The sequence below is a fragment of the Salvelinus alpinus genome, chromosome 4 (genome assembly GCF_045679555.1).
Source record: "Salvelinus alpinus chromosome 4, SLU_Salpinus.1, whole genome shotgun sequence".
Lineage (NCBI taxonomy): Eukaryota > Metazoa > Chordata > Actinopteri > Salmoniformes > Salmonidae > Salvelinus > Salvelinus alpinus.
Window position 1 is genome coordinate 83,247,485 of NC_092089.1, and position 11,788 is coordinate 83,259,272.

At 42.8% G+C, this 11,788-nt stretch overlaps 1 protein-coding gene across 1 annotated transcript; it reads left to right on the plus strand.

Moving 5' to 3' along the window:
• Nucleotides 1-135: 135 nt before the first annotated feature.
• gpc2 (glypican 2) lies at nt 136-11,391 on the plus strand. Its single transcript, XM_071399262.1, has 11 exons — nt 136-691; nt 4,447-4,605; nt 4,995-5,129; nt 5,430-5,605; nt 6,022-6,102; nt 6,231-6,396; nt 6,721-6,851; nt 7,316-7,462; nt 7,808-7,944; nt 8,154-8,326; nt 8,460-11,391. Exons 1-11 carry the CDS (start codon nt 520-522, stop codon nt 8,729-8,731), a joined length of 1,749 nt encoding a protein of 582 aa, XP_071255363.1. The 5' UTR covers nt 136-519; the 3' UTR covers nt 8,732-11,391.
• The last annotated feature ends 397 nt before the right edge of the window (nt 11,392-11,788 follow it).

Here is an 11,788-nt window from a genome sequence, read left to right on the forward strand (position 1 = left end):
CGGCGGTTTTTTAATGTAGAAAAGGGTGATTAATTTTTTCGCAGTGGGTTTTAGTGGCTCCAAATAATAGTTCAGACTGGCGGTTGCGAATTTAGGACCTTGCGGTGGCTCTCCTATAACAGCCCCCCTATGGCCGCACCTCACCCCTTTCGGCCCTCCTCGTGCTGCACCGCTCATTGTTCTGAAGCAGATAGCTAGACAAGGGATGGAGAAAACACCGGGTGGGACCTGAGCACCCGACAAACCAGGCGCGCATTTATTCACAGCACCCAGACCAATTGTCAATGTATTTATTTTTCTTCTGCAAAAATATAGACTAGTTGATCTTTGGAAGTTATTGGGGTGTTTCTTTTCACAGACAAAATGGGGAACTGGAGATAATTCCATAGATTTTCCGAGGGATTTATTTGCCTTAGTTTGTATCTCGATACTTTTGGCATTTTTGAGCTGCCTGGTCGCCAATCTTTTGTCAACCATTAATTCGCCTATTTACCGTGAGTGACACTGTCACAGTGGAAGATGGTTTCCCGGCTATATGCTCAGAAGTACCCCCCGGTGTTGCTCTGCACGCTGGCTGCCCTGTCATGGACTTGGGGCCCGGTAACAGCGGGTAGGAGTTGCTCGGAGACACGGCATGTGTACGCAGAGAAGGGCTACAGTACGAACACTGCCCCGCTGACTCAAATCTCCGGTAAGACGGGCTATTCAAAGTAAACTGGTGGTTATTGATTTAAAATAATCATCAAACGTAGGCTATATGTTATTTTACACAACATGAAGGGTTTGAGAGACTGCTTGGTATAGCCTTACTGGATAATATGCCATGTGATAGAAACTGCTGAACAAAGCGAAATTGAGAATTAACAGGTTTGTCTGTCAGTAAGGCTTATTTATGGGATGAGTAAATTGCTAACACCGGTGTGTAACAAAGAGCCTCGCCCCTAATTAGTATGGCTGTTTTAGACTGATCTGGGAATGACTGAAAGAAAATAATCATTGTCAACCTTTTTTTATTTTTTTGAAGACGGCTTTTATTATAATTAGTGTTTTGTGCATGTGACACTTGAGAACTGCTGTTAGTTGTTGCATTATCATGGGACATTGGCAATTGTGTGTGTGTGAGAGCTCAAGTGAGAGAACAGACAGACAAAGATAGTGAGCTGTGGATATTTAAAGCGGCAATCGGCATTTTGAAACAATAACAAAACAGCATCCCCGCCTCTGTTTCCGCAAAAAGCTGAGGGAAGGGGCTGGAGAAATGTAATCACTCCCAAATTCATAGACAGAGCTATGGATCCAAGGACTGACCATCCATGATATCGAAATTATAGTTTTAACCATGTTTTGAGGCTGTATAGTCTTTGTTTACATTTTATTTGTTTACAAAAGTTGGAGTAAAAGAAGCTTTTATATAAAATTACACACACACAAAAGTATGTGGACACCCCTTCTAATTAGTGGATTCAGCTATTTCAGCCACACCTGTTGCTGACAGGTGTATAAAATTGAGCACACAGCCATGCAATCTCCATAAACAGACATTGGCAGTAGAATGGCCTTCCTGAAGAGCTCAGTGACTATCAATGTGGATATAATTCCAACCGGTAAGTTTGTCAAATTTCTGCCCTGCTAGAGCTGCCCCGGTCAACTGTAAGTGCAGTTATTGTGAAGTAGAAAAGTCTAGGAGCACCATGGCTCAGCTGTGAAGTAGTAGGCCACACAAGCTCACAGAACGGGACCGCCGAGTGCTGGATCGTGTAAAAATTCCTTGGTCAGTCCTTGGTTGCAACACTATCACCACCGAGTTCTAAACTGCCTCTGGAAACAACGTCAGCACAATAACTGTTTGCCAGGAGATTCATGAAATGGGTTTCCATGGCCTAACAGCCTAAGCCTAAGATCACCATGTGCAATGCCAAGCGTCACCTGGAGTGGTGTAAAGCTCGCCGCCATTGGACTCTGGAGCAGTGGAAACGTGTTCTCTGGAGTGATGAGGCACGCTTCACCATCTGGCAGTCCGACTGACAAATCCGGGATGCCAGGAGAACATTACCTGCCCGAATTACTTTCCCCGAATGCGTAGTGCCAAATGTAAAGTTTGGTGGAGGATGAATAATGGTCTGGGGCTGTTTTTTATCATTCGGGCTAGGCCGCTTAGTTCTAGTGAAGAGAGATCTTAACGCTACAGCATACAATGACATTCTAGACGATTCTGTGCTTCCAACTTTGTGGCAACAGTTTGGGTAAGGCCCTTTGCTGATTCAGCATGACAATGCCCCCATGCACAAAGCGAGGTCCATACAGAAATGGTTTGTTGAGATCAGTGTGGAAGAACTTGACAGGCCTGCACAGAGCCCTGACCTCAACCCCATCGAACACCTTTGGGATGAATTGGAACGCCGACTGCGAGCTAGGCCTAATCGCCCAACATCAGTGCCCGACCTCACTAATGCTCTTGTGGCTGAATGGAAGCAAGTCCCCGCAGCAATGTTCCAACATCTAGTGGAAAGCCTTCCCAGAAGAGTGGGCTGTTATAGCAGCAAAGGGGGACCCAACTCCATATTAATGCCCATGATTTTGGAATGAGATGTTCGACGAGCCGGTGTCCCACATACTTTTGTTCATGTAGTGTATTTTTGGTTCTGATGGGGTATGACAGTTGAACAAAGCTCATGAGGCATTTCTAAGTTATATTCTTCAAGAATCAATGGGTATATATAAATAATTTATAAGTCCAAAAATGTATGTAGCAACTGCTGATTGCCCCTTTTTTAAAGTGTCATTTGGGAGGCAAATGTTGATTTTTGTTCTACTGCTTTGCACGCCTTCGTATGTATGAGGGTTTGTTTGAGTGGTTTGACTGTAGGCTATATGTGATTGTTGAATGTGGGAACTGCAATATTGATTGTGTGTCTGGTTATCTCTGTCTGGGTCTTGGCTCTTGTCCCGTGGGCCAGGGGAGCAGATGGCCGAGAGAAGGAGGGATTATGAGAGGGAGAGCAGAATTGGAGGAATGAGATAGGGCTGGGAATGAGCAACAGAGGAGAAATCAAAGCTAGAGCCAAAAATAAAAGGTTGGAGTTGGGATCCTCACTCCAAGTTTTTCGGGGGAAAAATAATCAGGTGTTGGTATCATTGAGTAATATTATGTTTGCCTCCAATAAGATGTTTTTTCCACCCATGTTGAGACATTGGAGATCGCCGACTTGTTACTGGTCGTTAATGTTTGCATATCATTACTGCCGGTAATACCCAGTCCAACCTGGGTATTGGTGAACAAAGACATGAGTTACGTCCCAAATGGCTCCCTATTCCATATCTAGTGCACTACTTTTAACAATTTCCCTATGTGTCCTGGTCGAAAGTAGTACACTATATAGGGAATAGTGAGCCATTTGGGATGCCACCATGGATTGTGTTTTAATAAATCATGTTTATAAATGCCCATTTTCAATTACTACCTTATGTTTAATAAGGCTGTATTAATGACAGACAGATTAAGAAGAAGGATAAGTGCCTGATCAGAAGAACCACTGCCACATTGGTAGTGTTGGTGGGTGTTCTAAACTGATAGACATTCAATGAATGAACAAAGTAGGCCTAATTTGTGAGCTATTATATTGAATGAAAGCATTTGAAAAATCATGGTAGCATGGCACAATGAAGGGTAATTGACATTTTCCAATAAAGGTAGAATCAGGGTAGAATGATCAGTTCTTGATAATGTGGAATTTCTCATATGATACATTGTAGTGCTGGGGGCAAGGAAACAAAACACAAAGTGGACTTAACTTCTTTAGGAAAAAAGCCCTAATTTTGGAAACAAACATAATTATGTTGTCATCCACATTTATTTACTTTCCAAGATATAGCACAAAATATTTTACATGGAGCAGGTTTTTAAAGGACCAAAGAGTTTGGTCTTCTTCGTGTAAAGAAAAAAAATCCATGTAAAATATTGCGATACTGTTATCATCACCAAAGCCCTAATACATTGCTCATTTATGTGCAGTGGTGGTAAGTCATTTTGGGAAGAAACCTGTTTCTGAGGCTGGTCTAGCAGGTAACGCGGTCGCATCAAGCACATATGCATCACCGTCAGTGTGGGTGCGAATCAGCCCTTCTTTCTACGTCTCCCCCTCTCATTTCATACTATCTCTAAAGGAGGTAAAAATACAGATTTATTTGAGGTAGCCTAAATGTCTCCCCTAAACCATAACCATAAGTTGACTTCACAGTGCTGATGACGTCAAAGCAAGCGCTGCTGTATCCTTTGGTCTTCACCATTAGTGCATCTGCCCACACCTCTTGTCTCTGATTGGCTCGTATCTGATCCCGTCTTGTTTTACCTTTGGTTCAGGTGAACACCTCAATATGCCAACACACCTCTTGTCCAAGTCTGTGATTGGCTCGCATCTGACCCTGTCTGTTTTTCTATTGGTCCAGGCGAGCATCTGCGTCTGTGTCCCCAGGACTACACCTGCTGCTCCAGTCAGATGGAGGAAACTCTGGCCCATCAGAGTGAGACGGACTTCCTGTCGGCCATCGACGACACCAGCCAGTTCCTTCTCACCACTTTCACACAGAGGCACCGCAAGTTTGACGGTGAGCTGGAATGCAAATCCAATCATAATAAGGATGCATAAGGGAACACTGTAAATAGTGTGATGTAAAATGACAACAACATTGAGGAGTGGTATGTAAAATGTTCTCTATTGAGAGGGCTAAAAGTACCTTTATTGCTAGACTAATATCCTATATTGGGGATCAGCTAGTCATAGCTAGCTTATTCTTGACAATGGTTCTTGAGACCTGAGTAACTGCCAGTGAAACCACTGAATCAAAACAACTTGTGGTTTAGTGGTACTGAATTCTTCTTTGGGATGTGGAGAACTGGTGAGAATGTGGTATTGAATCCCAGTGGTGTCGGACTACGAACTTGTCTACCCCGTATCGTGCTTTTGACCATCTCATTCCTTCCTCTCTTCTCTCAGAGTTCTTCAGGGAGCTCATAGACTTGTCTGAAAAGTCCATGAATCAAATGTTTACTAAGACCTACGGGCGCCTCTTCACCCAGAACGCCAATGTCTTCCAGGAGCTGTTTGTGGAGCTCCGTCGATACTACTCAGGTTAGTGGGGACACCGTTCTCTCTCTCTCTTCTCTCTTGTTGGACTTTGCATTTGTGTACTTGTGTCACTATAGTACATGTCCCTCACCATCTCATCAGTTTGACAATGCTACATCTTTGCCTTGTTTGACAAGACGACAACAAAATGTCTGAACAAGTAGAAACAGACTGACCTAACCTAGGGACATTTTCATTAGGCACCAAACTGACTGAAACAGGGAATGAGTACTTGGACATATCCAACAAGAAATGCAAATTTTCAATTTATTTTGCTAAATGTTTTCCCTCTTTTGTCTACAGGGGGCAGTGTGAGCCTGACAGAGGTGCTGTCAGAGTTCTGGTCCAGACTGGTGGAGCGGGTCTTCTCTCTGGTCAACCCCCAGTACCAGTTCAGTGACGAGTACCTGGAGTGTGTCAACAAACATGCAGAGCAGCTGCAGCCCTTTGGGGACCTGCCCCGGAAACTAGGCTTACAGGTCAGGCAGACTTGGTTGGTATATCAACTGAAAACTAACATCATTTATATTTAATAATATTAAAGGCATAGTTTACTTATATGTCATTTTGGAATTTGGGTTAACAAAACCAAAGCATAGACTGGTATTACCTTGTCCATAGACTGCTTACAGGGTAAGAAAACCAATATGTTATTTTGTAATTTGATTGAATTATCCGTCTAAGTTGGTCCAATTTGTAATGTTTGTCACCATAATTAACAAAAGAAGCCGGTGTGATAAGTAATTCAAATCACCACAAACTCAACGATAACGTTACAGTAACACATAGGCGATCGTATTAGAGAGAACTATTTAAAAACAATGAACTGAGTGCATTGATATACAGTAGAGTAGATTTGTGTCAGAAGTTATTAGCTGATCTCTCTTTCATTCAGGTGTCCAGGGCATTCATTGCAGCCAGAGCACTGGTTCAAGGCTTGGCCATAGGCCGTGACATTGTCAACAAGGCAGCAAAGGTACACTGTGTGTATGTGGCCGTGCACTTATATTAAGAAGAATACTCTGTCTTCTATTGGTCTGCTTTTAGTGGTTCCGTTGCTCTCCCTAACATCCTACACCTTCTGCTCTTCGTCTCCTCCTTCAGTTGAGTGCTGGTGCGGGGTGTGTGCGTGCCCTGATGCGTCAGTGGTACTGCCCATTGTGTCGAGGCATGCCCTCCCTGCGTCCCTGCCACGCCCTCTGCCTCAACGTGATGAAGGGCTGCCTGGCCAATACAGCCGATCTGGACACTGAGTGGAACAATTTCATTGGTGAGTGGAGATTGGAGGCGGGCATTAGCGGGGGTGTGGGTGGCTTTTGTTGGGCTGATTCGGTAGAGGGGATGTTAAACCTGATGCATGTAGAAATGTACTGTATAGAACCTACTCGCATTTCTATTCTACAGAATAAATTAGTCATGCCTATTCTATACATTGCATTTCTATCTAACGTTTTTAACATTGCACCCATCATAAAAACAAAATGTATATCTTTCTTATTAGATCTCTTCCCTTTCCTACCTTCATCCTTTTGTTTTCACACTTTTATTCAATGCTCCATCTTTCATCTCTCTCTCTCTCTCTCTACTCTGTCAGATGCTCTGTATCAAGTATCTGAGAAGCTGGAGGGGCCCTTTAACATGGAGCTGGCTGCAGACTCCATCTCTGTTAAAGTGTCCGAGGCCATCATGCACATGCAGGAGAACAGCATCGCCACCTCCACTAAGGCAGGGATGGAGGGAGGAGGGGATGGAGGGAGGAGGGGATGGAGGGAAATTAAAAGAATGTGCTATACATCCACAGTGCAATAGAATATAGATCATAGAATGTACATCATAGAATATAGATAATAGAATGGCTGATAAGATGCACATCAGCTGTCATCCTAGGTTGAAACAAGACTTAACGTTTAACAGTTGTATTACTGCTCATGGTAGACCATTTTGAGTCCAAAACCCCTTTGTTTTGCTTGATCAATTGTGGAAGTACCTGTAAAAACTGCATAGTGCAATTTTACTACTTTTCATATTATTCTTCATATTGTTCTTAATTTAAGTATCCACTGTCTACCATTATTAACGTACGTGATAATATTGGGATGCTATTTTTTCTTAAATCCATGTTTCACCCTTATTGTTGCAGAGATACATCATTGTAGATACATAGCTTTATCTCTGTGGTTTGGCTCTAGGTGTTCCAGGGCTGTGGGAGTCCCAGACTGGCCCCGGGCCGTTCTCGGCGCTCCCCCAAGGAGTCAGGGGGCAACAGGAGACCCTTCCGTACGTTCAGCCCTGAGGAGAAGCCCACCACTGCTGCTGGCACCAACCTGGACCGACTGGTAGGAGGGGAGAGGAGAGGGAAGATCAGGAAAGGAGAGGAGGAAAAAGGAGAGTGAGGTGTGAGAGGAAAGAGGAGGGGGGAGAGGAGATGGAGCGGCAGAGATGAGTTCTTACCTGCAATTAATATTCAAGACAATTATTTTTGTAGTTTATGCCCATGTTAGCTCTCTCTGTCCATATGTTCAACAACAGCCATACCAACAGCCATTTATATACAGTACATTCTAGTTTGTTTGATGACGAGGACGTGGCTAAAAGGAGCTTCCCACCTCCATATGTTCAACAGCTATATAAGGGTTTACTTTACAGCCTGCATCAACCAGTTTCCGTCCGCCCGCCTCCAGGTGTCAGAGCTGAAGGAGCGACTGCGGCCCATGCGGGGCTTCTGGGTGTCCCTCCCACACACCATCTGCAACGACAAGAACGTGGCCGCCGACGTCACCAACGAGGACCGCTGCTGGAATGGACAGACCAGGGGGAGGTGGGTGTGGACCAGGGGGTGGTGGGTGTTTGATAAGAGACAGATGTAAAGGTGGAGGAGGATGTTAGTCCAAGGGGGAGAGAGAAGATGGAGATTTGTGCGTGCGAGCAGGTAACTAAGAATGTATCATACTGATATTTAGTGTTTTGTTATCATATTGATATTAGTTTCAGTGCTGTAGCTATGTCATTTTGATGTGTGTGTATCAGGTACCTCCCTGACGTGGCAGGCGATGGGCTGATGAGTCAGATCAATAACCCAGAGGTAGAGGTGGACACTGCCAGGCCAGACGTGAGGACCAGACAGCTCATCATGGAGCTCAGAGTAGCCACCAACAGACTGAAACATGCACAGGCTGGACAGGATACTGACTTCATGGACAGTAAGTCCCCCCCCCCCAACGAACGGGGTTCGTCATCCCGTTCTAATCCTATTACTACTGTCTCCCCCAACATTTGCACTCTTTAACTGCCCTTTGTCTGCCTGTCGGTCTGATATCATGTCTCTCCCTGAAGGTGAGGTCGATGAGGGCAGTGGATCAGGCGGCGGAGGGGAGAGGTACAGTGATGATTGGCCTGGCTACAGGCCCTACTCCCCTCCCTACAGTAAGCCCCCACTTAACCCCCAGACACCCATCAAGCCCCCGCGGGTCAGAGACCGAACCGGATCAAAGTGGAACAGGAGCAAGGGACGGTCCATCTCAGCGGTCAGCCGGCCAACCGCCTTCTCGCTGGCGGTTTTGTTTTGGTTATCAGTTATGGTCACTGTCGCCCCCATTTGGAGATAGCCAGTTACTACAGCCTGAAGCTCAGGGTTGTGTTCATTATGGCAAATAATGAAAAAAAACTTTTTGAAACACAAAATGAAAATAAGCATTTCTTATTGGATAAATCCAGTCAATCCCACCTTGTTTCAGGCAGTTTCTTCTGTTTGGTGCCTATTGAATACGATCCAGCTGAGGTTTGGTTGAGGAGGGATATTTAATCATCAGCACAATGACAGTAGATACGTTTGCTTATTCTACAGGAGAAAGAGAGGAGTTGAATCTAAAATGTGCATGAATCCAGCACAAAATAATCTCCTTGTGGAAAAAGTATTCAAGCACAAGGGAAGTTACATTTCCTATGATTGCCTATCCCAAAGTTCCCAAACTGTGGGGTGCAAGTTGCAGATCAACTAACCCAGGGCTGCCCAACCCTCTTCCTGGAGATCTACTGTCCTGTAGGTTTTCAGTCCAACCCTAATTTTGCATATCTGATTAAGCTAGTTAAGGTCTTGTTGAGCAGCTAATTAGTAGAATCAGGTGTTTTAAATTAGGGTTGGACTGAAAACCCACAGGTGGGTAGATCTCAAGGAAGAGGGTTGGGCAGCCCTGAACTAACCCATGTCAGCTAACGTTTTTTAGCCCATTGAATTTGTTGTAATGTTTGAATCCCTCAGGTATTACATGAACAAAATGTGTAGAATTGCCGCTAATTAGCTTTAAAACTGCAACATTTTCTCTCCACCCCATGGCAAAACGTGTAGAATAGCAGGAAATTATCTTTAAAATAGTAAAAATGTTCTTTGCCAACTAGAGGGGTGTGAACAGTTTGTGTCATGGACAGTGCTTGTGCCCATAGAAATAGACACAAGCACTGTCCACTCAGCAATAAAATTACAACTTAATGTTAAAGCCTCCACATACTTTAGTCAGTTGTGGAAGGTATAACTTGTAGTGAAAGAAAATATAAACGGTAAGGTCAGGGTCTTATTAGGAATGTGCTTAGAGCATGCCACCATTTTGTGGAGCCTGCCCTGAAGTGATTGCTAATTTATTCAGTTTATTTGTATTTTTTTATTTATTGATAAGTGTTTTTTTTTGTCGATGCAGGAATTGATTGGAAGTTTTAGGGGCAGTATTTCCCCCAAATCCTGGTCCTGGAGGTCCCCTATGTATGCTGGTTTCTATGGAATGTGCATCTCAGTTGACAACCTCCTTGTAACATTGGCATGTTAAGTTAATATCCATTTCATTGTTCATCAATTGCCACTTCATTGTGGAATCAGTTGCTTATCACAAACTTAGGTCTCCTTCTAAACAGACAAACTGATGTGTAAATAAAGCAAGTCAATGTTTTTTTTTATGGGAGCAGTGCATTAAGGAGAGGATTGTGTTGCACTGTCTGTCAGAAAGCTTACAATAACGTGTCCTTGAAAAAGTAGAATAGCATTTTTACTGAATAATTTCACCTCACCACACCGCTGGACAAGCATTTCATGTGTCTTTGTTTGAAGCCGGGATATTAACCAGGGATATTTGAGAACCACTGGAATAGCCTTCGTCAAAGTTTTCCCATGAGATCTTCCGTGGAAAGATTGTACCTGAGACTCATGATAGGTTGGGAGCAGCGTGTGTCTGTGGTTTTGTATCGTTTGAGTAAGGCTTAGTAAAGAAAGAAGGAATGGGGTGTTGATAGATGTTACAAAATGGTGCTCTTAGTCTTTAAACTTTTGTATGAACTTTTCTAAAAAGCAACAAAATCCCAATGGCCGCTTGGTTGAATGAGCTCTGAGTGTTAAAGAAATGTGTGATTGATAAAAGTGTATAATGGAGGTGTGGTGAGTGTCTTAACCCTAAAGAAAAGCCACGTTAAATATACCTCAGACAATTCTTTCCTAAATGTCTCATTTACTAACACAACAGCGAGGGTTGAGAGAAAGTGAGTGTTTGACTTGGAACTTCAATAAAACTGATATGACACAAGACTGGTTAAAGATGAGAAAAAGTAGCCAACGATATTCAAGTCTCCACCAAGCATAGAGCAAACATTTACAGCAAGTATTAAATCATAACTTAATAGAAAAAGCTCTACAAAGTAGAGACAGATCGACTTCATTCAAGAGACGCAAGGTTGAAAAGGTAATGAAAGTGTGTAAAAAGAGAAGTGTAATAGAAAAGTGAAGATGGTTAATTCAATAACAATGTATTGAGAACATTCAAGCACACCTCTTTTTTTCCTTTTTTTAATGAAAAATTGCAGGATCCCTTGTTTGAGGGGATTATATGTTTCCTAAGGTTCTTAACCTTGTACGTTAGGATAGTAAGTCTGTGTGGGAGTGGTTATGTATGCCAGGTCTAAATATGGATTTTCACTGTTTATTAATGAAGCATCATTATTAAATTCAACGATGATAGATGCATTTGACTATCAAAGTGCACAATTCAAATGAATGAGTGGTCACTGGATGGCGATTTGTTTTTATTCAAAAAACGTTTGGTTTCTAGTCTGTTAGTGGAACCACTATGACCTCATATCAACACTCCCATATAAGATACCACATTCCATTACTGTAAAAGGATAGTACAACTTTAAGATGTAACAATTTTGGGAAATGGACTACTCTGTTTTATTAAACTGTCAAGAAAATGTTGTGCCTGTAAATCAATTTTTACTGTTTTCAGAATTCAAGTCTCTTCTGGTAACTTTATTCTTGCTACTAGTGGGGATAATGTTAGTGTTCATTTTTGTATTAATATCCACATGGCAGTCAGACAGATTCACAGGTACAGTATGATATCAATACAACCACTAAAAAACAAACAAGTTAAAAAATGGGAAAACCATGAAATTATGTATATTTGGGGGGGCTCTTCAAAAGAGTTGCTAAGCTTGTAAACATTGGTGTACATACTGTTGTGGAAAAATATTGAGTCAAATATTAGCACCGATACCGGAACTTAGATCCAGTTAGACTTTATTACAGAGTAACAGCCGAGCAATTCCATGGAAAAAGCTCAATTCTCATATCACAGAGCCCTGCCTTTATAGTATTCCGTCTTTGCATAACGTATATAATCCCC

Excerpts from the sequence above, each read along its gene's own strand:
- gpc2 (XM_071399262.1), top strand. The coding sequence starts at position 520 with ATGGTTTCCCGGCTATATGCTCAGAAGTACCCCCCGGTGTTGCTCTGC. Across the intron at positions 5,606-6,021 it reads CCCGGAAACTAGGCTTACAG|GTGTCCAGGGCATTCATTGC; the intron begins GTCAGGCAGACT and ends TCTTTCATTCAG. Across the intron at positions 6,103-6,230 it reads TTGTCAACAAGGCAGCAAAG|TTGAGTGCTGGTGCGGGGTG; the intron begins GTACACTGTGTG and ends CTCCTCCTTCAG.